The 27,879-nt window shown below is 40.9% G+C and overlaps 1 protein-coding gene across 8 annotated transcripts in view; it reads left to right on the forward strand.

The window, feature by feature from the left end:
• Nucleotides 1-27,660, forward strand: part of KIF21A (kinesin family member 21A) — a 154,526-nt gene extending 126,866 nt beyond the window's left edge. For 4 of the 8 annotated variants that reach the window (XM_045031605.1, XM_045031615.1, XM_045031624.1 and 1 more), the window contains 10 exons: nucleotides 85-195; nucleotides 690-818; nucleotides 2,488-2,526; nucleotides 5,289-5,425; nucleotides 10,788-10,968; nucleotides 12,482-12,646; nucleotides 15,350-15,467; nucleotides 18,063-18,233; nucleotides 21,909-22,108; nucleotides 26,380-27,660. In XM_045031605.1, coding sequence (XP_044887540.1) covers nucleotides 85-195; nucleotides 690-818; nucleotides 2,488-2,526; nucleotides 5,289-5,425; nucleotides 10,788-10,968; nucleotides 12,482-12,646; nucleotides 15,350-15,467; nucleotides 18,063-18,233; nucleotides 21,909-22,108; nucleotides 26,380-26,473 — 1,345 coding nt within the window. In that variant the 3' untranslated portion in view covers nucleotides 26,474-27,660. The remainder of the gene's footprint in view (nucleotides 1-84; nucleotides 196-689; nucleotides 819-2,487; nucleotides 2,527-5,288; nucleotides 5,426-10,787; nucleotides 10,969-12,481; nucleotides 12,647-15,349; nucleotides 15,468-18,062; nucleotides 18,234-21,908; nucleotides 22,109-26,379) is intronic. The other 4 variants (XM_045031623.1, XM_045031637.1, XM_045031626.1 and 1 more) reach the window with 2 other exon arrangements.
• The last annotated feature ends 219 nt before the right edge of the window (nucleotides 27,661-27,879 follow it).

Raw genomic sequence — 27,879 nt, forward strand, 5'->3', positions numbered from 1 at the left:
TGAGTGGTAGAACTGCAGCTTGAATATATGAGAAGCAATTTTAACAAATACTGAAAGATAAGATAATCTTCCCTGTTACCTTAGCTCTAAACAGTCATCTCTGATGGAAAAGAAAATACCTGAACCTTCACCTTTAACAAAGAGAAAGGCCTATGAGAAAGCAATGGAAAAGCCAAAGGCGAAAGAACAGAAACAGTAAGAATCTTTTTGGTTTTTTCCCCCAAAGCTATTAAGCCTTTGGAAAATATTCTGGAAGAATAATAGATGTGAAATTATTATCCACTCTCAGGTTCCTGTGTTTGTTTTATAATGGTATTCATACAACTTGGGTGTCAGCACTGTGAGAGAGTCAGTCCTCTTGAGTATTTGCAAATGATTTATTTTTTTAAAAGTCCTAAATGTCTGAGAGAAGCTGCATTTATTCTTTTTATAAGAGCTCCTTCATTTTACATATGCCAATTTTTTCTGCATAGGGCTTTCACCATTTAAAGTAAACTGTTTGAATTTCATGCCATCTCGTGGCCAGCAACAGTTTTGTAGCCATATGGTGGTTTCATTCTCTGGTAGTGCATGTAAACAGCATTTCTTGTTTAAGAAAATAGAATCTAATACACTGTTTGAGGCATGTTTCATTTAACCTCTCTAACATGTCATAATCTTTTAAAGAAGATGTTCTTTTTTTCTTATAGCTCAGATTCTGGAACCTCAGAGGCTAGTCTGTCACCTCCTTCTTCCCCACCAAGCCGGCCCCGTAATGAACTGAATGTTTTTAGTCGTCTTACTGTTTCTCAGGGAAACACATCAGTTCAGCAGGATAAGTAAGTCACAAAGGGAAGCTTCAGACCCCTACCAGCAAGTTGCAAAGCATACTCAATCACCAATGTAGCAGTCCATTAAATAAATGCCTTAGCCTCTCCTGTGAGAGAGAAAGAGATACAATTATTGCTACATTTCATGAACTTTCTAAAAGGGAGTTTCACACTTTTATGGAAATGCTTTTCACACATTGCCAAAATTGAAGAAAATTAATTTCCTGCTACCTTATTCCCTATTTTATAGCTTATCTCGTGTACTTATAATTTTCCTTTAACGTGAGTCAAAATGCTTGAAAGAGCTATAGAATTTGTGTGTGTGTGAGTGTGAGTGAGAGAGAGAGAGACTATATATATATTTATACTTGAAATTAGAACTTAGTTAACAATTTAGGAATAGTGCTTTTGATAATTATTCAGCTACTCTTTTAGCATGGCTGAGGGAGCTCTCCAGAGTAGCCCTGTAGGGTGATTTCCTGGAATAGCTATAGTGCAGCAGTTTAGCAATAACCCTAATTATTTAATGGACTGCATTCCACTGAGACAATTTGGAAAATTATTTTGAAAAAATAAAACTTAAGTTTCTTGACATTGAAGACATCTCCTTCCCTAAAAATCTCATTAAAACTAGTGATCACGTTGAGTTGAGCCAGAATCTTAATTTCAAGATTTCAGTACTGACCATACTGCCACCTGGTGCTTAACTCTAACTCAACAATGGAGAATCAACGTTTGATTTTGATTGTAGCATTTTGAGGGGTTGCTTGAATCCTTTTTTTTTTTAACGTTATTTCTATTTAACTTTTGGTTTTCAGTGACCTGTAGAGTCATAGCACACCAAGTAGTTGCTTGCAAGGCTTCCAGTACTTTAAAACTGCTTGTAACTCCCTAATCCCAACTAAGTTATCTTAGTCTCTTATCACTAACCTGATATAATATTATCAGAGGCTTCTTTTTATGCTTTGAGCTTTAGTAACCATAGCTCTTTGTATTTTCTATTATCTGGCTATGAAATCAAACTCAAATTACTGAACATGTTTGATTTGCATTAAAAATGAAGGACATAGTATCCGTTTATTATTTTAAGGCATACTTCAGATGTAGATTTTTTTTTTTGGAGGGAGGCAGTTCTAAAACATTTTTGGGGTCAGAAGGTGAAGGATTTTGAACTTGTCTGATCATTTGCAAACTGCTGAGCTTGGTTCAATAAAGACTGAATAATCTTGATATTTTATATTTAAGAATGTAAGCAATTTGCAAAATTTTTAAGTGTGTTTCTATACTAAACAGACACTGACAGCTTTAGATTTTTCTCTTTAAATATTTGGCAGAATTAGTATCACATGGAGGGTCAAATTGTATCCATCTCATTTTTCTTCACTGCCTACTTCTGTAAGAAGTATTGGGGAAATAGGAAGTGGCTACACAGTATTCTTCAGCTTCTTGATATGAGACACTTTGTGAATTTAACTTACCCTGAGAGAGCCATTTTAAAAATCATCCTGGTGTTATATCTGATGTAAAGCATAAACTAAGAAGCAGTGCTATATGCAGTAAGTAAATGTGCACTGCATTTCTGAGTCAGCCATGCTATTTGTTCTTCTCATATGGAGACTTTACCCTGCTGATACCTGTATTCTTTCTCCTCGCAATCTCCTACCACTGTTCATTATAGGTCTGATGAAAGTGATTCCTCTCTGTCGGAGGTACACAGGTACTCTCTTTCTCTTTTCCATCCTTCTGGCCTCTTGTTGATGTTCTTATTGCCTTTACTTCAGTTATTAAGTAATCTCATTTTTGCTGCATGCTCTTTTTTGATACCTCCCGCAATACATGTATGCTGTGTACCTTTTCATTTATTCCCTTTTTGCAAGAAATTAAAGTATTTGTTTTATTTTGTCCAGCATGTCCTTTTTGTTTTTTAGAGAAAATCAGAGGTAAATTTTTTTTCTTAGGGTTTTTTTTTAACCAAGCATGTTTTTAAAAAAAATAATCAGACACAAACTTTTTTTTAGGTTTTTGCTTATTATCTAAAAGTTATATTCCAGTGTGTGTTAGTCAGTGGTATCTACTGTCTTACTGCCAATACTCAAAATTGATTAAGAGATGGAAGAATGTTATAGCTCAACATACTTCCACCCTTGTTTGATCCAGAAACATGGAACAGGGTCCTGAGAAGAAACAGCTGTGACTTGTAATGTGGCTACCCTGTGGAAAAACAACAGAACATATCCAGAGAGAGGCAGTGAAAAGGCTAATAACCATTTAGTGTTGGTAATAATAGCATTTACAGCATTTTTCATCCATAGATCTCAAAGCGCTGTTGTAAAGGTAGATAAATGTCCCTGAGGTGCAAAGATGTTGGATGACTTGCCCAAGGTTACAAAACAGAGGCAGACCTAGGAGTTAATTGTGGGTCTCCTGGCTCTGACAGTGGTATCATCTGCTGAATCATGCTGCCTCTAAAACATTAGGTCCATTTAGTTTGGAAAGCAGAAGGGTTAGAGGTATATAAGATATTGAAAGCCATAGAGAAGTTTTATTGGTCACATCTATACTCTGCTATAAGGGCACACATAATACCTATCTTTAAAAAGGAAAACAAAGAAGACTTGGGGAATTATAGACCAATTGCCATTACTTCTATACCTGGAAAGATACTGGAACAAGCACTTGGAGGATAATAGGGATATAAGGAATAGCCAACATAGATTTGTCAAGAACAAATAATGCCAAACCAACCTAATTTCCTTCTTTGACAGGGTTACTGGCCTAGTGGAGGGGAGGAAAGTAGTACATGTGAGATGAGGTCTGAATTGGAGCACTGTGTCCAGTTCTGCACACCACACTTTAGGAAAGATGTGGATAAGTTGTAGCGAGGGTTCAGAGAAGAGCAACAAAAATGATAAAAGGTTTAGAAAATGAGATCTAGGAGGAAAGTTTAAAAAAAAGTGCATGTTTTGTATTGACAAAAGAAGATTGAAGGGGGGACTTGATAAGTCTTGAAAATATGTAAAGGACTTTTATAAAGAGGACAGTGATGAATTGTTCTCCATGTCCACTAAAAGTAGAACAAGAAGTAATGGCCTTACTCTGCAGCAAGGGAGATTTGGGTTAGATGTTTGGAAAAAATTTGACTATGAAAGTAGTTAAGGTCTGGAATAGGCTTCCAAAGGAGGCTGTGGAAACATTATTGAAAGTTTTAAAAAACAGGTTGGACAAACATGTCAGGGATGGTTGGTCCTGCCACACCACAAGGTGCAGGACTTGATGACTTCTCAAGGTTCCTACCAGGCCTACATTTCTATGATTCTATAATATACGACCTAGAGAACAGTCTATGAAATTATAATTCTTCAAATTTAATACAGATAAAGAGGAGTAACTTTTACATAATGTGTCACAGGGGATGACTGAGGCAAGTATATTAGTAAAATATTAGACATGAATAAGAATTTATATGAATAAAATAGCCTCTGCAGTGACATGACAGGTTAACATTACAAAAGCTGCAATACATAAACTCCCCACCAGGCGGGATCAGTAAGAAGTTTCTCCCTGTGGCAGACCCTTGCTTAATGAACAGCATTGTGGAATTTTATACCTTCCTCTAAAACATCTGGCACTGGATATTGGACGAAGTGGGATGATGGTTCTATTACAATGTGGCAATTCATATTTCCCAGGGTGGAGTGTTTAATCCCTAAAAATGGCAGTACATGTGTGGACAGACCTTAGCACTGTCACAGAGCCCTATTGAAGTTATTGGGGTTCCACAAAAACATGCAGTTGCAGGACTGAGGGTTTAGACAGCTAATAATGATCATTTAATGATAGAATACTTGGGACCAGATTCTCAGGCTGGATTACAACCTCTTTGTGCCATTCAGGTAATCTAGATACACATGCCCAGCAGAAAATACCCTGGTGTAGGGGAACTCTCTAGTGAGGCATCTGTGCCACAACCCAGTTTCTCTTTTGCAGCATGGCGGAACTTTGTTATGCCAGCCCTCCAATCACATGGGTGCACTAAGGACCCTGCCTCAGTGGCACATATTCGGGCAGCCTAAATGCAGCTCTAAATCATGCTGGGGCGACTCTGAGAATCAGAGAGCTGTAACTGTCCCTCTTCTGCCCCAACCACACTCTCTCCTATGCTGGAGTATCAGATGTCATCTCTTTTGAATTAGATATCGTTTTATTTAATTGATAGCACAACACTAACACTTAATAAAGCTGAATAATACAAATAAATGCAGAATTTATAGAAGACAAATTCAATTGTCCTATACCAAAATATGAAAGTGAATAATATTAACATATTTCCCTATATACCTTCAACTTCATTTTTATATGTAAGGCTATAGGAAATAATGCAGGAAAAATAAATACTGGATCACAGAGAGCTGTGGAAATAAGTGATTTACATTGCCATATCTAACTCATATTTCTTTTTTTTTCTTTTTTTTTTTTTAGGGGCATAATCAACCCATTCCCTGCTTCAAAATACATCAAATCTTCACCACTTCAGTGTATCCATCTAGCTGAAGGGCATACCAAGGCTGTGCTTTGTGTTGATTCTACTGATGATCTTCTGTTCACTGGATCTAAAGGTTGGGGAGGCTTCATGTATTTGTTGCCTACTGAAACTGCTTTGAAAAATCAATATATTTTGAAATTCCTTATCGGTGGCCAGTGATAGAAATGCGAGCTTTGGGGGCAGAATGCTGTGAAAAATCCATTTTTAGAGCATAATAAGCTTGATTTGATTAACTAATGTTTGTCCCTCATGTATTCCATCTGAGTTCCTTTTAATTGGAAAATTAACTTCCAAAATAGCATCTTAAAAAACATTTGTTCTTCTGAATTCCAGTCCTTAAGCTCTGGCCACCAGACCACTCTTCCCTTCCCAGTAAACTTCCCCAGTCTGGAAAAATACTGTGCAGATCAGCTCCCTATTGGTTTCATAATTTGACTGAGGCATTTTGGATCATTCCTTTAACTCTTCAAATGCCACTGTCAGGATAAAAATAATGTTTTAAAATAATTTTTGTCTGTTACAATTAACCCCATGTTATTAAAATAAATAACTTTTAATATCTAACTTACTCTTCACTTTTGCATTTCTCTCAGCCTGAATGTTGAAAATATAAGTAATCAATTTTACTGCTCAATTTCACTTTCAACTTCTCATGCAGTAGCTCACTGCTGCAACATTTGGTTTTGAAACATAGCAGGAATATTTTTGTTTTTAAAATGCATTCTATTAAAGAAAAAAAACCATAGAAACATTTCTATTGGTGTTAGATTTTGAAAATATTATTTAAAGGGGGGAAAAAACTAACTGTACTTTGGGTCAAGTTTGACCTGACTCTCTTCCTTTAATAATGATACAGTTTATATGTCCTCTAGATTTTATATAAACTTTTATTTTAAACTCCTCCTACAAAATGCACAGGCCCAGAACCTACAAGGCAATCTAACTGCTATAGCCAAATGAAAATATAGCTTTAGACACACTATTGCAAGAGTGGAATTTGCATAAGAATCTGCCCAGCAATGAATGGCCCATCACTTGGAAGTGTATGTCCACTTGGTGGTCTTCATACTCCTGTAAAGAAATAGATTAAAGTTATACATTGACTACAGTAACATACCAGAAAAACTAGGGCTCTAACTCTGCAAATAGTTTATACATGTGAGCAGTTGTATTGATTTCGGCTAGGGTACACAAGTGCTTAGAGATAACTATGTGCAGAAATGTTTGCAGTATTGGAGCCTACAAGAGATTACGCACTCTCCATGCTGCTAGAAACTGTGTTTAGAAAGCTGCTCTTTTATCCATCTTTAGTGACTCTCCATCTTAATTGCTTGATTTTGGTTGCAGATACACAAATGAATTTAGAAAAAGACATTTATTTCCCATTTACTTTATATTCATTCTTTCTGGAGCTCTTCCTGAATATCTTTGTGATGTAGCTAGTAAAAAGCTCTGCAGCTGTAATATCCATGCAGCCAAAAATGTAAGATAGGCATTTCAAGGCCTCTAACTTGCATGAAGAATGACATGTATGGACCTCTGCTCCCATTCAGAGCCAGGGCTGCCCAGAGGATTCAGGGGGCCTGGGGCAAAGCAATTTCGGGGGCCCCTTCCATAAAAAAAATTGCAATATTATAGAATACTGTATTCTCGTGGGGGCCCCTGCGGGGCCCGGGGCCTGGGGCAAATTGCCCCACTTGCCCCCCCCCCCCCCCGGGCGGCCCTGCTCAGAGCCCCATTAACAGCTCACATGGTTCTCCTTCTAGGATGGGGCCCAAGTGAATTGGAGTGGCTGCAGGGCATGAAGTATAGCTTAGTGATGGAAAAACTTCCCTCTTCATTAAATAATAAATACCAAGATTTCAGTCAAGTATCAGAGGGGTAGCCGTGTTAGTCTGGTTCTGTAGAAGCAGCAAAGAATCCTGTGGCACCTTATAGACTAACAGACGTTTTGCAGCATGAGCTTTCGTGGGTGAATACCCACTTCTTCAGATGCAAGTGGGTATTCACCCACGAAAGCTCATGCTGCAAGATTTCAGTGCCTCCCTCTGTTTACCCTTACATTCCTTTCTAGAAAACACCATATAAGTATGGGTTCCCCTGTAGATCATATTCGAGTAATCTGGTGCAACCTATTCTGATTATTTCTTTTGGTGGCACATAGCATCACTGACTGTTCTTACCAGTATCGAGTTATATCCTTGATGACTGAAAAGCTAGTAGAAGTCAAATGCTGCCAACATTTTCTAATTTTATTATGTTTATTATTTTTCCTCTTTACATTTGTGGGAAATTATATAAATGTTCATGTTCTTGTTAAAAATGTAATATTTTTGCAAGTTTACAGAGGATGTGCTCTGCTAAATTTTGGACGTGCATTAGTGATGGCAGGAAGAAATGTGTATCTCTTGTCTGCTGCCTTTTGTTGTATTTGCCAATATTTTCACTATGATGATATGATTAAAAATGTTTTTGCTCAGTTGAATTGCAATGAGATTTCAATTTTAGAAGTTATGTGACAAAAGATATTTTAAATTAGTGTTTTCAGTTTAGATTTGTGGTCTTTAAAAAGTTTTCAAAGCGTCTTAAATTTTTGGAACTAAGAAGCACATTGGCAGGTGGGGTAAATATTTGTTGTTCTTGCCACTTGTTAGTTTCCTATATGTGTAAAGCATTTGTTTAAAAAAGGTAAATATTAGTTGGGGGGAACCTGATAAAGCTGCAAAATGGCATAGACTTTTATTTACTTAATATGTTTGAAACCCTTTGAAAATTGCAGTTAATGTAGAAGGCAGTGGCCTACTTAGAGTACGTTATGTCAGTGTTCCAGAAGCTGCACTGGCTGCTAATTTCATTTGAGAGTTCAGCGGAAGGTATAGGTTTTAGACTTTAAAGCTAGGGTTTTCAAAGCATCTGAAGAGAGTCCAGGTCTAGCCACACTTCCTGTGCTAGTATAATTAGATCATTAGGGATATGTTTTTTGGGGTTTTTTTTACTGATAGTTATGCTGCTACAACCCCCATTGTGGATGCAGTTTTACTGGTAAAAATGTGCTTATATGGGTATCTCTTATTCCTCTTCCCAAACAGGAACACGGGTATGTCTACACTACGAAATTAGGTCGAATTTATAGAAGTCGTTTTTTTAGAAATCGTTTTTATACAGTCGATTGTGTGTGTCCCTGCACAAAATGCTCTAAGTGCATTAAGTCGGCGGACTGCGTCCACAGTACCGAGGCTAGTGTCGACTTCTGGAGCGTTGCACTGTGGGTAGCTATCCCACAGTTCCTGCAGTCTCCGCTGCCCATTGGGTTGAGATCCCAATGCCTGATGGGGCAAAAACAGTGTCGCGGGTGGTTCTGGGTACATGTCGTCAGGCCCCCCTCTCCCTCCTTCCCTCCATGAAAGCAATGGCAGACAATCATTTTGCGCCTTTTTTCCTGGGTTACCTGAGCAGACACCATACCATGGCAAGCATGGAGCCCGCTCAGCTCACTGTCACCGTACGTCTCCTGGGTGCTGGCAGACGTGGGACTGCTTTGCTACACAGCAGCAGCTCATTGCCTTTTGGCAGCAGACGGTGCGTTACGATTGGTAGCCATCATTGTCGTACTCCTGGGTGCTCTTTTAGCTGACCTCGGTGAGGTCGGTCAGGGGCACCTGGGCAGACATGGGAGTGACTCAGCCAAGTCATTCTCATCATCTGCCGAGCACCCAGTAGATGACGATGGCTAGCAATCGTACTGCACTGTCTTCTGGCGAGCAGCCAGGACATGATGGCTAGCAGTCGTACTGCACTGTTTGCTGCCAGCCTAAGATGTAAAAGATAAATGGAGTGGATCAAAATAAGAAATTGACCCGGCAATGTGCACATCATGCTGATGAGCTCTGCATGGTCACCTGTGCTGATCAGCTCGCCACGCTGTCCAAACAGGAAATGAAATTCAAAAGTCCACGGGCCTTTTCCTGTCTACCTGGCCAGTGCATCTGAGTTGAAAGCGCTATCCAGAGCGGTCACAATGGAGCACTCTAGGATAGCTCCCGGAGGCCAATACCATCAAATTGCATCCACACTACCCCAAATTCGACCCGGCAAGGCCGATTTCAGCGCTAATCCCCTCGTCGGAGATAGAGTAAAGAAATCGATGTAAAGAGCCCTTTAAGTCGGGAAAAAAAGGGCTTCCTCGTGTGGACGGGTCCAGGCTTAAATCGAGGTAACGCTGCTAAATTCAACCTAAAATCGTAGTGTAGACCAGGCCTAAGCTATACTGGTATAACTGCATCCACCCTAGAGGGCTGTACCATTTTAACTACACCAGAGCAGATAAAGCAGTATATCTTTTGTGTGTGGACAAGCCCTTAGGTACTTAAATCTCATTGAAACTGGACCTGGGCATTTTACCCACTTGGACTGGGATTTTCAGAGGTGACTGAAGCCCTGAATAGTTTGGGATGTGACTTCCAGAGAGAATGCCTCTCTCCTCATATGTTAACTTGCCAGTCAAGGTCATCTGTGGTGCTCAGGCTTTCAGCCCCCTGCTGCAGTGTGTTCTTGGTGAGGGGTCCCTGTGATGTTCCATAGCCCAAATTTTGTGATCGTCAGAATATTCTGCAACTTCCACCTGTCTTCTCACATTTTCCCTGTGGAGGGACTGACCAAGGACTGATTGTGAGGCTATGGTACATTGGGTGTGAAATGCTCTGGGGAGCTGGTATGTTAAGAAGGAGCATATTTTATTATAAACTGGGTGTAGTTTTGCTGCACCATGGAGATGTTCATATCTCCATGGTGGTTGGGACATATTGAATTCAATCATTTATGATGGACCTAAAATGCTGCAGGGGGTGATATACTGTGTCCAGTTTTGGGCCCCACACTACAAGAAGGATGTGGAAAAATTGGAAAGAGTCCAGCAGAAGGCAACAAAAATGATTAGGGGGCTGGAGCACATGACTTATGAGGAGAGGCTGAGGGAACTGGGATTATTTAGTCTGCACAAGAGAAGAACGAGGGGGGATTTGATAGCTGCTTTCAACTACCTGAAAGGGGGTTCCAGAGAGGATGGATCTAGACTGTTCTCAGTGGTACCAGAAGACAGAACAAGGAGTAATGGTCTCGAGTTGCAGTGGGGGAGGTTTAGGTTGGATCTTAGGAAAAACTTTTTCACTCGGAGAGTGGTGAGGCACTGGAATAGGTTACCTAGGGAGGTGGTGGAATCTCCTTCCTTGGAGGTTTTTAAGGTCAGGCTTGACAAAGCCCTGGCTGGGATGATTTAGTTGGGAATTGGTCCTGCTTTGAGCAGGGGGTTGGACTAGATGACCTCCTGAGGTCCCTTCCAACCCTGATATTCTATGATTCTATGATATATAAACATAACTATATATTTTTATATGGAGAAAAATATACACATTTTCTCTTCTGTGTGTCTTTTTTAGATCGCACTTGTAAAGTATGGAATCTGGTAACTGGACAAGAGATAATGTCTCTAGGAAGTCATCCTAACAATGTTGTATCTGTAAAATATTGCAACTATACTAGCCTGGTCTTCACAATTTCAACATCTTATATTAAGGTGTGGGACATCCGCGATTCTGCCAAGTGTATTCGGACATTGACGTAAGTGACTTAAATCTCAAATGGCAGAGAGCTGAATGATTCTTAATTTTAAATAAAATTTCATTAATCTTAATAAGAGAAGGTGTAAAGATCATATTTTATGTATGGACTGCAAAGAAACCAATATAAGGGCTCAAACTCCCTGAACAGACTCCCATTGACTTTAAACCTGGACTTTTAGGGGTAGATTCACAGTGTCTAGGGAAAAGGAAAGTGTTGTGAGGTTTTTCTTTTTCTATGTTCCATGGAGAAAAAACAGCTTTGCCTTTAACTTCAGGGTTTTTTTCAGTCCTGAGATGGCATTTTGGTCTTGGTTGAGTGAGTTGAGTCTCTGCACGATAGTTCTATTCAGTTTTAAAGATATGAGAGGGGGGTTTTATGGGGATACTTAGAACCCTAACCAAACATGAATCTTTCTCTACCTTATCTTTAAATACAAGAGTTTAAGGTGAGGATTCTGTATTCAGGCTAGTTTAAAAACACTATCATTCAAAAGTCAGAGTTAATATTTGAAGGGACCCCCTTTTCTGAGTGAACTTAAAAATACTAGCATCTCACTTGAGATTGCATCTTAGTGCTGACTAGTGGGGATGTAGAAATAGAGGTGGGATATATGTTGCAGGAACTAGGAAGGGAATTGTATGAGTTCTGGGGAGAGAGCAAGGGGAAGGGTTTGGGAGAGGAGCAGGAGTGGCTGGGTCGCTTATGGGAGGAGCAAAGAAGGCAGCTACCAAGAACTGCAGCTGCCATGAAACTATCAGCTCTGCAAGCTTTGATCTGAGGCCTCTCTTATAGTATCACTACAGGGTTAAGGAAACCGCTTTTGTTACTGTTGTCTATATGTACTGTTTATCACTTTATCCACCACTCCACTGCAACCACCTGTATGGTGCAACACAGCAGTCATTTTGTGTCAGCATAAATACACAACAGTTTTTAGGAAGAGAAATCAATTTAGCCAATGGAAACAACAGAAATGTAGTGAGTAGAATGTAGTTACCTAAGCTAGAATTTGGCCAGAATATCAGGGTTAACATCTCTACTCTTGCAAAAATATGCCACTGAATCTTGTATCTCAGTTTATCAGAAAGTTGGCATTTCCAATGGCACCATGACCCTACTGTTGTGCTGGGGATGAATCAACAGGCAGACAATCAACATGTGTTAGAGAGAAGAATGTCACCTCCTGAATAATCAGCACCTGGGCTTTTTCCTGAAAGTCTCCCATCCAAGTACTTACCAGGCTGATCCTGCCTAGTTTGAGATCCCAGTTACAGGTCAATGCAGTACAAACGCATAGCTTGTTGGTGCCAGCCTCTTTATGGATGCAGACTCAGTAATATTTATTTATAATATGTGGAAACTCCAAATTTTTTTAAATCCATGTATAGAGTGTTTCTGTGGATTTGCCTATATTATTCAGCGTTCAAAATCGGCGTGTAGTTCTTCTACATTCAAATAAGGATGCTTATTTTTAAACAAAATGTAACAGTCTCTTTTTGGCAATATCCAGGTCTTCAGGCCAGGTCATGTCAGGTGATGGTTGTTCTGGAAGCACTAACAGAACAGTAACTATTCCTGCTGGAGAAAACCAGATCAACCAAATTGCACTAAATCCAACAGGCACTTTCCTCTATGCAGCTTCTGGAAATGCAGTGAGAATGTGGGACCTTAAAAGGTACATAACTAAGGCAAAATATAATATTCTCTAGATATTTACCAGAATATATGACAAAGGTAGCACCAGGATGCTTCCTGTTTGTGAGGCAATATCCATGTCTTGGGCTGAACAAGCTCATAGGTCAAAGTCCAAGGGATTAATTAGTCCACACTATGGTTATTACTGACCCAATACAACACACCCTGAAGCTATTGCTTACTTACTAGTAGGCTGAGTCTTTGAATTAAACATGGACTTTTTAAATGAGTGGAAAAGAATAAAAATGGGGTTGAAAAGTGAATTTTAAATGAAAAGCATACAACCTTATTCGCTGGCCTTTCTTAACTTCCCAGTCATTTCCCCCTGCTTTCCTTCTTCATTCCTTATCTCCTTTCCCTGCTCCCCATTCCTGCCTTCCCTACAGGTCAGCAAACTAAAATTTATGTGATAGAGGGGAGGAAACCATAGAAGCAAAGAAAATGGGGCTGTGAGATTGTGGAAATGGGTTTAAAAACCTTTTGCCTCATTTTCTGCATCCCTTGCATCTCTCCTCCCTACTACCCCCAGGTCAGCAAAGCCTTCCCCTCAGAATAATGGTCACTGTGTATGCACTGACACAGTTCCAGCCCCACACAACCCCAGTTCAGTTCTGAAACACAGCTCAAAACAAACTCATATAGTTTGATACTGCCAACCCTTAATGCTCGAATACTCACTCATGCCCCAATCCTCCAGTGAGTTATGTGTAGGTAGCACCCTCTTTAAGTGAATGGTGCTCTCTGAGGAGCTCATTGTAGGATCAGAGCCATAGCAGGCACTTTGCCTGGTAGTTAGAATCTGCAGGATCAGGCCTATATATAGCAGCTGCAGTGGAAAGAAGAGTCATTTTCTGTTCAGTCGAAATGAGTCAGAAGTAAGCAATTTGAAAATGGCACAAGTGAAAAGACAAATTAGGGTCGCCCACCAGGGTACAGAGATTTGCATATTTAAGGTAGTTACTGACAAATGATTTTGCTAATGCCTGCATTCAGACTAGTAGTGGCTATCACCCAATGAGAGCAGCTGGATTTATATAATATATGCAAAAAGAACAGGAGTACTTGTGGCACCTTAAAGACTAACAAATTTATTTTAGCATGAGCTTTCGTGAGCTACAGCTCACTTCTTCGGATGCATAGAATGGAACACACAGACAGGAGATATTTATACATACAGAGAACATGAAAAGGTGGAAGGTATGCATAACAACAGGAAAAGTCTAAGCAATTGAGATGAGCTATCATCAGCAGGAGGAAAAAAACTTTTTGAAGTGATAATTAAGATGGCCCATAGAAGGTGTGAGGAGAACTTAACATAGGGAAATAGATTCAATTAGTGTAATGACCCAACCATTCCCAGTCTCTGTTTAGGCCAGTGTTATAGAAGGTGGCCAGTGTTATAGAAGTGTTATAACACTGGCCTAAACAGAGACTGGGAATGGTTGGGTCATTACACTAATTGAATCTATTTCCCTATGTTAAGTTCTCTTCACACCTTCTATGGGCCATCTTAATTATCACTTCAAAAAGTTATCACACTGGCCTAAACAGAGACTGGGGCTTTGGCTACACTTGCATTTCAAAGCGCTGCCGCGGCAGCGCTGCCGCGGCAGCGCTTTGAAGCGCTAAGTGTAATCAAAGCACCAGCGCTGGGAGAAAACTCTCCCAGCGCTGTCCGTACTCCACTTCCCTGTGGGGAATAACGGACAGCGCTGGGAGCGCGGCTCCCAGCGCTGGGGCTTTGACTACACTGGCGCTTTGTAGCGCCGCAATTTGCAGCGCTGCAGAGGGTGTGTTTTCACACCCTGCTGCAGCGCTGCAAATTTGTAAGTGTAGCCAAGCCCTGGGAATGGTTGGGTCATTACACTAATTGAATCTATTTCCCTATGTTAAGTTCTCCTCACACCTTCTATGGGCCATCTTAATTATCACTTCAAAAAGTTTTTTTCCTCCTGCTGATGATAGCTCATCTCAATTGCTTAGACTTTTCCTGTTGTTATGCATACCTTCCACCTTTTCATGTTCTCTGTATGTATAAATATCTCCTGTCTGTGTGTTCCATTCTATGCATCCGAAGAAGTGAGCTGTAGCTCACGAAAGCTCATGCTAAAATAAATTTGTTAGTCTTTAAGGTGCCACAAGTAATCCTGTTCTTTTTGCGGATACAGACTAACACGGCTGCTACTCTGAAACATATAATATATGGTAATTGAAAATAACCAGACAGTGGTTATGCAAATCAGAATACAGACATCCAGAAATAGTCAGAATGCAAAGACTAGCTAATGTGGAGATAATTGCCTGTAGTTAGAATTATCTGACATAAAAGTAGATTTTCAAACAAGTTAAGCATGTATTTATTTACATGATTGGGCATGTTTATTGGGTAAATTTCCATGTGTGGTGGGAGTGGGAAGGTGGAGAAGACAGCTGGAAAACTTGTGAAGAAAAGAGCAAAAAGGCAGAATATGGCCAGAAACTGTGCTATAAAACTGTATAAATAGATCATATTTTTCAGCATATCCAATGGAAGTAATAAACCCCCAAATCCCCACAGGGTGTCACGCTTTTGAAAATGGAGCTGCAGACTCTCTGCATCCAGATTTAAAGCTGGTTAAAAATTAAGAATATTCTTCATCACATTATCCCTGCCTCGCATTCACTCCTTTTCTTATTCTTAAAGATTCCAGTCTACAGGAAAGTTAACTGGTCACCTAGGCCCTGTCATGTGCCTTACTGTAGACCGCATTTCCAATGGACAAGATCTTATCATCACTGGCTCAAAGGATCACTATATAAAGGTAATTCATCTTAGTATTAACGTTTTCTCCTTTATTGTATTTTCACTTGACTGGTAGGGGCAGGGTTTAGGATTAGTGTCACTTCCATTTTCTACCTTCCTCTCCCAACATCCTCAAAAATGGTAGCCAAGATGGAAAATCGTATATCATGTAATGCATATGAATATGTTTATTAATAATACCAATTTTATAGCACTTCCATCTAACAATGGCCCCATCTCAAAAAGTATAAAACAGAAACAGTCTGATGAAGGGCAACAACAATTTTTAGACTCTGGGAAAGATTTCCGTATAAAGAGAAATTAAAATATTAGGGCAATATCAAAAGTGAGAAGATGAATAAGTAGTGATATAATAGATATACACAAAATATTGAACTGTGTACAGAGGTTAAATCAGGAGCTCTCTTCCTCATGCACTGAATGATGAAGGGATCCTGAGGAGAAAATAGCATGTGGTCATGTAATTAAATACTGTACATTATGCACACCCAGACAATGGCAGAATTAAGGTTATGGAGGCAACCTTAATTCTAGTGTTTTCTAAATTTTGAGTGCCTGACTTTGCCACCCAAATAGCTTCCTTTTGATGTCATTGTATTTGTATTGTAATATGTTGTCAAATTAAGTTGGAAAAAGGCCAGCTGGTAAATCCCACTTAATTTAGTGGGAAAGATTTAGTCATACTCTTGAAGGGAGATCCTAAAATATGGGATGTAAACTTAATTTATTTCAGTGGTTTGATGTGTATTAAAATACTAAGAACAGAATACATCACTGAAGTGAATGTAATCTTTAGATAAAATTAGCCTTCCATGTCTTTCTGTGACAGATGCATCTGAATTTCTAACTGAATGCCATGCATAATGAATTTTTTTTAAAAAACAAACCTTTAATTCATTTAAGCTTTTTTAAATTGTATTTTATTTTTTACATTGCCAAATAATCCAGTTTTTTTTATTGTCAAGTTTATTTATTGTAAAGTGCTATTAAGGTAACAAAGCTGCATGACACAGAGGTTATTTGAATGGAGTTAATGGTCTGTTATTTGAAGAGCCTGCATTCTGGGACCCCGTTCTCACAGAACTGGGAAGGAGAAAGGTATATGTGGCCCAGAGGAGACATCAATACTTAAAGGGACAGAACACTTATAGAAACAAAATTTTCTGGAAATTACCACCTCTTCCTACAACTATCCACCTCTCAACTACAAGACAATGCTTCCACCCTTATGCTCCTTTTGCTGCTGCACACTCCTTCCCTGAGCAGTCAGAAATTACTAACGGGCTGTCTGCGAAGATACTAAGGCTGAGAGGAGAGATGTTCCTCTGCTACAGAGCAAATAAATATTGGGCATTGTTTATTGGTATTTGGACACATTTTTATAATACAATTAGAAGATTATCCATTGATCGCCTAGTGAGTTAGCACTTCTGAATAATTCCCACTTGCAGTGAATTCAGTGAAGCTCTGCTACATTAATTGAGTGGGGCTCTGCCACATAATTTATGTGCTCCACGGTATTCTGGGTCTTGCCTATAAGGAATTAAACTCTCCAGCTCTTTCCCAAGTGTCCCCCTATAAATCATTCATGGTGGGTATGTCTACACTGCAGTGCAAGCCCAGATTCAAACTCAGGCTCAAGCCTAACCCCTCCTGTGTACACACAAATGATGCCAACTGAAGGTTTGGCTCAGGGGTCACCACAGATCCCATGGGAGTGGAGGTGCTGAGCCTGAGTCAAGCTGGGACCCATGGGTCAAGCCCTATTGCTTTGCAGTTTAGACACAGTCTCACTGGACTCGTGCTCTGGAAGTCCACCAAAGGGATTCCTCAAACCAACAAGCCGACTTTCTTTGTCCTATGGACAGTCAAGTTTGGTGGACAGTCCCAAGTTTCCCACACTGCACCACAAACAAAGGGCTAGAGCAGGCACATTTTGGAGGGCACTAAAACTGGGTTATGGGTGGTTGGACTCAGGCCCACATGAGTCCAACCTTCAAGGTAGGTGTTGGAACCCCAACAATTCCTAACCTGGAATTACAAAATGAACGTAGATCAGGGGTCGGCAACCGGTGGCTCGCGGCTCGCCAGGGTAAGCACCCTGGCGGGGCAGCCCGGTTTGTTTATCTGCCGCGTCGGCAAGTTCGGCCGATCGCGGCTCCCACTGGCCGCGGTTCGCGGTCCCAGGCCAATGCGGGAGGCAGGAAGCCACGGCCAGAACATCCCTCGGCTCGCGCCGCTTCCTGCCTCCCGCATTGGCCTGGGGCCGCGAACCGCGGCCAGTGGGAGCCGCGATCGGCCGAACTTGCCGACGCGGCAGATAAACAAACCGGGCCGGCCCGCCAGGGTGCTTACCCTGGCGAGCCGCGAGCCACCGGTTGCCGACCCCTGACGTAGATGCTCGAACCCTAGGTTAACAAACTCAGGGTCTGCTAACTCGAGTTCTGCTAAACCTGAGCTTATATTACAGTATCCTTGAATATATTCAAGATAGCTACATGGTAGAGGTGAAATGAGTTCTCTGATTTATTTTGTTAATTGCCTGCCAAGAGCAGATAGCATGTCTGAATATTTATTGCTATTCTTGTTCTAGATGTTTGATGTAACTGAAGGGGCCCTTGGAACTGTTAGTCCAACACACAATTTTGAACCACCTCATTATGATGGGATTGAAGCACTTACTATCATTGGAGACACCCTTTTTAGTGGGTCCAGAGATAATGGAATAAAGAAATGGGATTTAGCTCAAAAAGACCTGCTTCAGGTAATGTAAAATCAGATGGATGATCTGATAATTTTGCTGTAGTACTTTTGTGTGTATTTTATATTTTATAAATGAACACTCGATTTGTGCTCAGCCTGTCATTACCTACTTTGCTGCTGCTGTTTTTAATTTGTTAGGTAAGTATATTGGGCAAATAAACTGGACATGTAAAGCTGCTCTTTGTACTAGGAACACCATTACTTTCCTCTGTAGTTGAAGTGGAATGTCAGAAGACTGACAGTGAAGTGGTTTGTACTCCGTTAGTATAGCACAGAACATGTACGTTAATTGGTTGGCTTCAAGAGCGTTGTTATAAACACATGAAATCACATCCTCATGGAATATTCATCTTAACCTTCTTGTGCTCTGAATTGGTTTATTAACATCAGTATTGTGGGCAGTGTGGAGAATATTGAATTGAGGAGTAATTCATGAACAAAATTTTTAGTGTTTCCTAAGTAACAATTGTTACAAAACGGATTTCAGAGCATTTTCACTATATATCCTTGGTTTTACTTACAACTTCCAAAAACATTCTTTTTGTCTGAAATGTTTTCTTACGTGGTCTCAACTGAAAAGAGCATACATATGTATGTGTGTGTAAAATTATAGCTATAATGTTTCAAAACATTTCTTTAGATCCATGCGTCTAGAAAAAAATGTTTCTCACTCTAAAAAAAATTGTCATTTATTTATTTAGGATAAAAACAATAGAACTTTGAAGTGTGGCTTAAGTGATTTTCAGTCTGGAGTATCTCTACAATCAAACTAAAAAAACGTTGCTTGGACAATAGTTCTAAAAGTCATTGGAAAAATTAACCTCTGAGCAGAGCCTAACAACATCTTGGTTTGGTTTTGGTTTTTTCCCTATGACATACAGCACATTCTTTTGACAGCCCTTTTATTTAAAACATTTTGAGTGAGGTTCTGTTCTGCAGCACATAACTGAGAGCCTCAGGGCTTGGGCAGCTTTAAGCCACCTTTTGCGACCTCCTGATTCTGGGCTGCTTCAGGGGCTGGAGAAGCCACTGACATTACTGGAGCCTGGAGGCCTGTCTAAACCTCCCTGGGCTGCTGTATGGGCTGCAGCTCCACAAGACTCTGCCCCTATGGCAGGGCTTGAGGGAGTCCTTGAGACAAGAGACAAAATTATTTAGGCAAGTCAAAACTAAAGAAGATGTGAAAAGCAGCAAATCTGATAAAAAGAAATGCTTATTTTACACTGTGCACAATTCATCTGTGGAACTGATTGCCACGAGATATCATTCATGCCAAGTGCTTAGCAGAGCTTAGCAATTCTTGAAAAAGTATCGGATGTCTATATAGGTAACGAAAACATCCAGTTACATCAATAAGGATTAAAATAAACAGAAGTTATTCCTTCAGGGCATAAGAGACCCACTAACTGATAAGGTTAAGAAGAAACTTCCTGTGTGGGCAGGTTATTTTATAATTGTGTCTTGCATGTTTTTTTGTGCCTTTCTCTGAAACTACTGGTCAAATCTGGAATGGCAATTTCTATTTTCCTATGTTATGCAACCTTATGAGTACTTTAACCTTATGAGTTAAAGTACAGAAATTCAGATTCCCACAATAACATTTATTCAGCCGTGTTCGTACGTATGTACATCCATATATTTTATAGCATACATTTGACCATATAAATAAAAAATATATTAAGCTACACATTTAACAACAAAAATGGGTAGAATAGGAACAAAAATATTTTATATGCATAATGTGAGCAAATTAATGTTATGAGAATCGTAACTTTTGCATTTCCAGACTCATTAAAATATTGTGTATTGTGAACTTTGCACTGATATAGTCACATATATAATTACGTTGATGTTTGTAACAGTATGTAGAGTGCACGCTTTCTCTATACTATAGTGATTTACTGTATAATGAACTGGATGTATTCCAGTATACCACAGGCAATATATTTTATGCTTTCTCATATAGGATGTATATTTTGTTGATTTTAGTACATATCCTGTTATCTTTATAATTTAATTGTTAAAAAATTCAGAACAGCATGACAGAGCTCAAAAATGGTTAACCTTAACTTCTATTTTTTCCCACAAATACTGCTTCAGAATATGTCATGTGTTTATCTGCAAATGTGAGCAACCCAAAAGGGATTGGATTGAGTGACACAGTTGTACTGAATTTTAAAGTAAGAGATGAAAAGAATTGATGTTGCTTTTTCAATGCCTGAATATATTTAAAAGCAGCAAAGAGTCCTGTGGCACCTTATAGACTAACAGATGTTTTGGAGCATGAGCTTTCGTGGGTGAATACCCACTTCGTCGGATGCATGGAACGCATGACATGCATCCAACAAAGTGGGTATTCACCCACGAAAGCTCATGCTCCAAAACGTCTGTTAGTCTATAAGGTACCACAGGACTCTTTGTTGCTTTTACAGATCCAGACTAACACGGCTACCCCTCTGATACTTGAATATATTTAGAAAACAATTGGAGACATTTTAGAGAGCAGTGTTGTAAGAATAGAAGGTAAATATCACTGAATGCTAGGACTTCCAGTTCTGAGATCGCTAGGGGAGGCTGGACTCTTAATATCAGAGCTTACTTATGCTTTCAGGTTTTTTGGTGGAGTCTTTTATTTATTTATTTATTTTTGCTCTACCTAATGTCTCAGCCACTTGGGAGCTCTGCAAATAAGTTTAGCAATAATTTTATAACCTGATGGCATATATTGTATTATATAACCTTTTCTGGCAATAAAAACACCCTGTTTTGTAATACTGTAAGTACTCTCATTGTGTACTACATGTTTTAGCTCTGCTCTTGACTGTTTTGGGCATGACTATTCCAGAGGGGGAGAAAAGTGGAGTCAGAAGCCAAAGCTAAAGTTGCTCTAAAATGTAATTGTGTTGGAAGTTACGGCCCAAGCCTGTTCCCATTGAAGTCAATGGGAGCAGGCTTGGGCCATTAGTTCACTGCTCTTGGTCTCAAATGAATGTTATTGGCATCCTGTTTGGGTACCGTTTTGCTTTCTGAATCAGCAGTGTCTCCCCTCAGTAAAGGAAGAATGTGTTTTTAATGGGTGTTCCTCAAATCTATTTCTAATACATAGGAGGGAGAGGGGAACAGCTTTAGACAGTTTCACAGTTCCTTAACTATTTCTATACAGCTGGTAAGCATCTTACACATTTGCATCTTTAGGGGTCATTTTCTTTAGTCTGAAATTTTTCTACTGTTCACAATTTGTTTTATATGCTTATCAGTAAAATGCAGAACCTGAACGTTGAAATATACAATTATTCTGTATCTACAACTAACTTCTCTTGAAATGCAACATGTATAGGCTGAGCAGGTAGATATCAGAGTCAGTACCGTGCATAGGGGATTTTATTCCTGTTCTGCGATAACACTTTAGCATTTCACACATTCAAAATTATGTACAAATGCTGACTAATGTTGTTATATAAAAGCCATTGTGGTAGAAAAGCTTTATCCCTGTTTTACAGAGAGAGAAAGTGAAGCAAAGAAGTTGTGACGTACCTATGTGACGTACCACATAGCTAGTCTGTTGCAGAGCTGGGAAACTGGGATTAGAACTCAGAACTTCCTGATGCCTAAACCTGTGCTCATTCCTGTGCCCACTCTGCCTTATAGCGTGATTTGTGTATCATTTGTTTTTCAGCAAGTTCCTAATGCACACAAGGACTGGGTGTGTGCTCTTGGACTGGTGCCTGGCTCCTCTGTTCTTCTCAGTGGCTGTAGAGCAGGTATTCTAAAGCTCTGGAATGTGGATACATTCACACCAGTAGGAGAGATGCGGGGACATGACAGTCCTATAAATGCCATCTGCACCAACTCCAGTCACATTTTTACAGCAGCAGAGTGAGTTTGTGTTCTAATGTTTTCCATACATGCTTCTTTCTCTTTCTTCTTGTGTAACTCAAATTCTGCACAAACAAATTAATTCAAAGCACTCACAAGTGTGCTAGTCACTTCACAGCTAGATCCATGCTTCAAATTGCTTACAGACTGTAATATGTTATGGAGATCTCGGGCCGTCCACTGCTAGAATATGGCATCAGAAAATTCCTATAAACCAGGAGGCAACCAAAATATCATGCTTTTGTAATGCAAATACACAATATATGTGCTAAGCAGAAACTCTGAATATGGCAACTTCTTACTGTCCTTCTTTCATGTCTTAACGTGAATACTCTAGTGAGTAATGCATTATTAGATAGAAGTGAGAAATGTCGATGATTAGTGACAAAGGGTCAGATCTTCCCATTGCACTCCCAGTATCTGAGAGCCAGAGATAGAAAGATAGGCATGTTTAGGTAGAAGCAACATAAATGGAATCATTCCCTTACTCTTGTGGAAAAATCAAACATACTGGAGACACTATAAACAAGAAAAGTGTCTAATTCTAGAGAAAATGCAGGTGTCTGCATCAGAGCCTAGGCAGACAGTAACTAAGGTGAGCACCGAGCCTGCCAAGGCCAAAATTGTTATTTATTGAGGCACCCAATTTTAAGAAATACTGAGCTGCCACAGCTCATTGATTGGGAGCTGCCAGTGGTCTGTGTTTATAAAAGTCAGGCCACATATATTTAGGTGCCTAAATATGGGTGTAGGTGTTTCGTATGTATTTATGTTTGAAAATGTTGGTTATATACATTTTGAAATGTATATCATACATAAATCTGATGTCTGTGTGCTTAGATTTTAAATAATTAAAAATAAGACTATCCCAGGCTCTAGTTACCCTTATGCCTCATTAATAACACGATAAAATCCTTGCGGTGTTAATAATTCCAACAGGCAGCCAGGCACCTGCAGATATTCCTTTCTTCATCATTGTGGGAGGCAAAGCCTTAGCTTTGGCAAAAGCCCAGTCAAACAAATATCACAATCACCAAAGTTGGGCTATTTCAGGTCAAGGGAGGGCATAAGTTCCAGAGTTTAGAGCCCTGCCAGCTGACCCCAGCCTTTTATAAAGACAGGAATATAAGAAATGTGTGTATGCCGAAGATACAGTATGTGAGGTAAGTAAACAATTACCGTAAATACTCCATCATAAGCTGGTTCATTTATAAGCCAACTCCCCCCAAGATGGATAAGTAAAAATGGAAACTTTTTATGACCCATTCATAAGCCAACCCTATAATTCAGGGGTCGGCAAACTTTGGCTCCCGGGCCATCAGGATAAGCCACTGGTGGGCTGAGATGGTTTGTTTAGCTTGAGCGTCCAGGCACGGAAGTAAACCTGCCCCCAACCTCCCCCTCTTCCCCCCCCAAAAATGTCCCCATCAGTTGCTATCCCGGCCCATCAGGGTAAGCCACTGGTGGGCTGGGACACTTTGTTTACTTAGGTTGGGCCTATTGGTAAACAACACCAAGTCCACATTAGTCCCGGTCCAGCGCATACAGTTTATCAGGACACTCCTGGACACAATGTTGGCCAGGGCCTCTCTTCCTCCAGATAAATTCCAGACCCTGAAAGGTCTCATTGACTCAGTCACAAGGTTCCCAGTGACAACAGCCAGGGGTTGCCTGCAGCCTTTGGGTCACATGTCGGAGTGCACGTACGTGATCCGTCACGCCAGACTCAGGATGAGGCCCCTCCAGCTCTGGTTGGTCTCAATGTTCTCCCAGGCTATGGACAGGATGGCATGGTCCTCACCATGCCGGACTCTGTGATCACCTCCCTGGGTTGGGGGGCCCATGTGGGGAACTTTCAGACCCAAGGCCTGTGGTCGGCTCAAGACCTGACCCAACCTATAAACGTCGAGGAGCTCAGGGCGATGCAGCTGGCGTGTATGGCCTTCCACTTGCACCTGGAGGGCAAGGTAGTCAGGGTCCTCATGGACAACATGGCCTTGATGTTCTCTATCAACATGCAAGCCGGGGCCTGATCCTTGGCCCTCTGTCACGAAGCCCTCAGGTTGTGGGACTTCTGTATAGCCCACGACATCTGCCTGAAGGCCTTCCACCTGCTGGGTGCCTGGAACGCGAGGGCGGATCACTTGAGCAGGGACTTTTCCTCGCAACCAAGTGGTCCCTCCACCGGGACGCGGCCCACCAGCTCTTCTGAAGGTGGGGAACTCCCCAGGTGGATCTATTCACGCCCCGGCAGGACCGGCGATGCCCCCGGTTCTGCTCCAGGGGAGACCTGGAGAGCGGTGCTATCTCCGATGCCTTTGTCCTGGCCTGGTCAGGCCGGCTTCTCTATGCCTTTCCTCCATTCCCCCTAATCAGCAGGTTCCTGGAGAAGATTAAGACAAACAGGGTCCGCATCCTCCTCGTTGCCCTGGCGTGGCCCAGACAGCATTGGTATGAGACCCTCACGGACCTGGTGGTAGCTCCGCAGTGGCCATTGCTGCTCCACTGGGACCTGCTCTCTCAGGACTAGGACCGCCTCCTCCATCCCAACCTAGCAGCTTTTCACCTCACAGCATGACTGCTCAGTGGCTAGGTGGTGAGGAAAGGACATGCTCGGAACAGGATCAGCATGTCCTCCTTGAAAGTAGACGGCCCTCCACTCGCCACTCTTATTTGGCAAAGTGGTCCCAATTTTCTAGGTGGATGGCAGACCGAGGTGTTTCCCCTATAGCTGCCCCAATCCAGCTTATTCTGGTTTACCTCCTCCACGTGAAGGCCCAGGGCCTGGCGCCCTCATCAGTCAGGGTGCACCTGGCAGCCATATCGGCCGGCCGTCTGCTGGTGCCAAGGGCACACGGTATTTTCCCATGCTATGACTGGCCTGTTCCTTAAGGGTTTAGACCATCTTTTCCCATATTCTAGCCCTTCGGTTCCACAGTGGGACCAGAACCTGGTGTTGACCCATGTCACAGGACCCTCATTTGAGCCGCTAGCCGCATGCTCCTGGTCCTGCCTCTCATGCAAGGTGGCCTTCCTGGTTGCGATCACCTCGGCCAGGAGGGTCTTGGAGCTCAGGGACCTGACCTCCAACCCCCATGCACAGTGTTTCATAAGGACAAGATCCAGCTCCGCCCGCATCCTGCATTCCTCCCGAAGGCAGTCTTCACCTATCACATGGGTCAGGACCTTTTTCTGCCGGTCCTCTGCCCCAAACCGCACGCATCCAGTGAGGAGCGCCGCCTCCACGCTCGACGTGCGGAGGGCTTTGCCATTCTACCTTGAGCAGCCTAAGCCATTCGGGAAGTCCTCGCAACTGTTCGTCGCCTTGGCTGAGCGCATGAGTGGTCGGTCGATCTCCATTCAGTGCCTCTCCAACTGGATCATTTTGTGCATTCGTACCTGTTCTGCTCTGGCGGGTATTGCCCTGCCACCAATTGTGAAGGCGCACTTGACTTGGACGCATGCCTCATCGGCTGCCTTCTTGGCCCACGTCCCTGTCCAGGACATTTGCAGGGCCACCATGTGGTCTTCGATTCACACGTTCACCTCACACTATGTGATCGTCTCCCAAACCAGGGATGACGCTGGGTTCAGCAGAGCTGTACTCCGTCCTGGGAACTTGTGAACTCCTACCCACCTCCAACAGATATAGTTTGGAATCACTTATTGTAGAATGCACATGAGCAATCCCTCGAAGAAGAAAAGACAGTTACCTTTTCCATAACTGGTCTTTGAGATGTGTTGCTCACATCTATTCCATATCCCACCCTCCTTCCCCTCTGTCGGAGTTGTCTGGCAAGAAGGAACTGAGGGTCGGGGGAGCGTGCAGCTCCCCTTATACCGCGCCATGGAGACGCCACTCCAGGGGTCACTGGGGCGCTCCCCCTACAGGTACTGCTAGGGAAAAACTTCCAGCACCGGTGCATGTGGCGAGCGCACACACCTATTGTGGAATAGACATGAGCAACACATCTCGAAGAACACCAGTTACGGAAAAGGTAACTGTCTTTTGCCGATCCCTGTATTAGCTATTCAATTCAATGATTCCATAGCATTTAAAATCATCAAATTTTAGTGTAGACCTGCTTATAAGCTGAGCCCCCGCTCTTGATGTGTCACTTTTTAACCAAAAATATTCGGCTTATGAACGAGTATATAGGTATATATTTAAAACCAACCTGGAATAAATTGACAAGCTAAACATTTCCAGAAACTTGTTTTTTTTCCTTCTTTGCTCACTTTTTCTGTTTGATATCACAAATGTTTTACAGTGATCGAACTGTGAGGATCTGGAAAGCTCGCAACCTGCTAGATGGACATATCTCTGATACTGGAGATGCAAATGAAGATATTGCCAGTAATTAAACATGAATTGAAATGATGGGCACAAATGAATACTGTGATAAAATGCTGTGTATTCTTAGTGCACTTTGTTGTGCATTTACTAGGTAAACACTGACAACTGGAATAAACTGGAAAACACAGCTGAACCCAACTGGTAAATATGTGTTGTATTCTCCTAGAATTTATATCCTCAGAACACTTGCCCTGTATACTGTATTTAAAAATAGCCTATTGGTAATATACTTGAGTCTCCCTGATATATCTAATAGCTGGATTTGTGTGCATATATAACAGTTGTAATTTAAACAAATTGGAAAGTAATCTGCTCTAATAACAGTCTCAGACCTGTAACCTGAAATACAAAACAAAATACTCTATTGTACTTCACTCTCTCAGACATTCTGATGAGCTGATTTGTATCTTGGGATAACATGGGAATGATGCATACTGTACTAATTAAACTAGGCCTTGGTTTGAGATTGTAAAAGGCTACCTATATTGATGTTATAAAAGTAGACTGAATAAAATATCTGAGAAAGTTGTTAGTGTGACAGATATTTTTAATATGACTGTTTCTGGCTAACAGTGAATGCCATATGGTTTGTGTTAATGTTAGCGTATACTCTTTTTGACCAAAGTTGTGTAGCTGTGTGTACTCTGTGCTCAGGACTAGAACTAAATTGCTGTTAAATTGTAATGTTTTATTAGTGCTTTGCCTATATTCTGCAATGAACAGCATTCTTAATGTCATAATAGACTTATACCTTAATCTATTTTTCTTATGACCTTGTTTTAATCATCTCACATTTTCTTTTTTAACAGCAATTTGTCATTCATTTTTATCTAATTTTATATGCTGCTAAAAATATTTCAGATACGCTATGTTTTGCAAACTTGGCTGTGACTATGAGAACTGTACCACCGGCATTGGAAAAAGCTATGTAAATAGATGGATTGTAAAAAGAGAATATCTTATCTTGTGCCTATGTGGATTTTAAAATGCTGCAGAGTGTGAATATTGAAAGAGGATGTATAGTTTATCCAGCTGCTCCAAATATTAATTTGTAAATTCTGCAAGTTTTAAAAGTTTATGTAGATTCAAAAACAGTGTTTGGATTTTTTTTTTCCAGAAAATATCAGCCTGTAAATTGTAGCTTATGTAGGTGATGCTTAAATAAACATGTGACTGTGAATTATTTCTCTGTGCATTTTTCATCATTCTGTCTGTAAAGAATGCATTATTAGAGTATTCTTCCTGAGGCCAATTTTTTTTATGAAATACAGTTTTACTTTTTTTAATCCAATAGAACGATCTGATGAGTAAAATATTCAATAGATTCTACTTCTGTACTGCTTCATTGTTCTAATTGTCCATTATTATTCATTATGTGTGTTACAATAACACCTAGGAAACCCATCAAGGATTA

The sequence above is a fragment of the Mauremys mutica genome, chromosome 1 (assembly GCF_020497125.1).
Source record: "Mauremys mutica isolate MM-2020 ecotype Southern chromosome 1, ASM2049712v1, whole genome shotgun sequence".
In the NCBI taxonomy this organism is placed as follows: Eukaryota; Metazoa; Chordata; order Testudines; family Geoemydidae; genus Mauremys; species Mauremys mutica.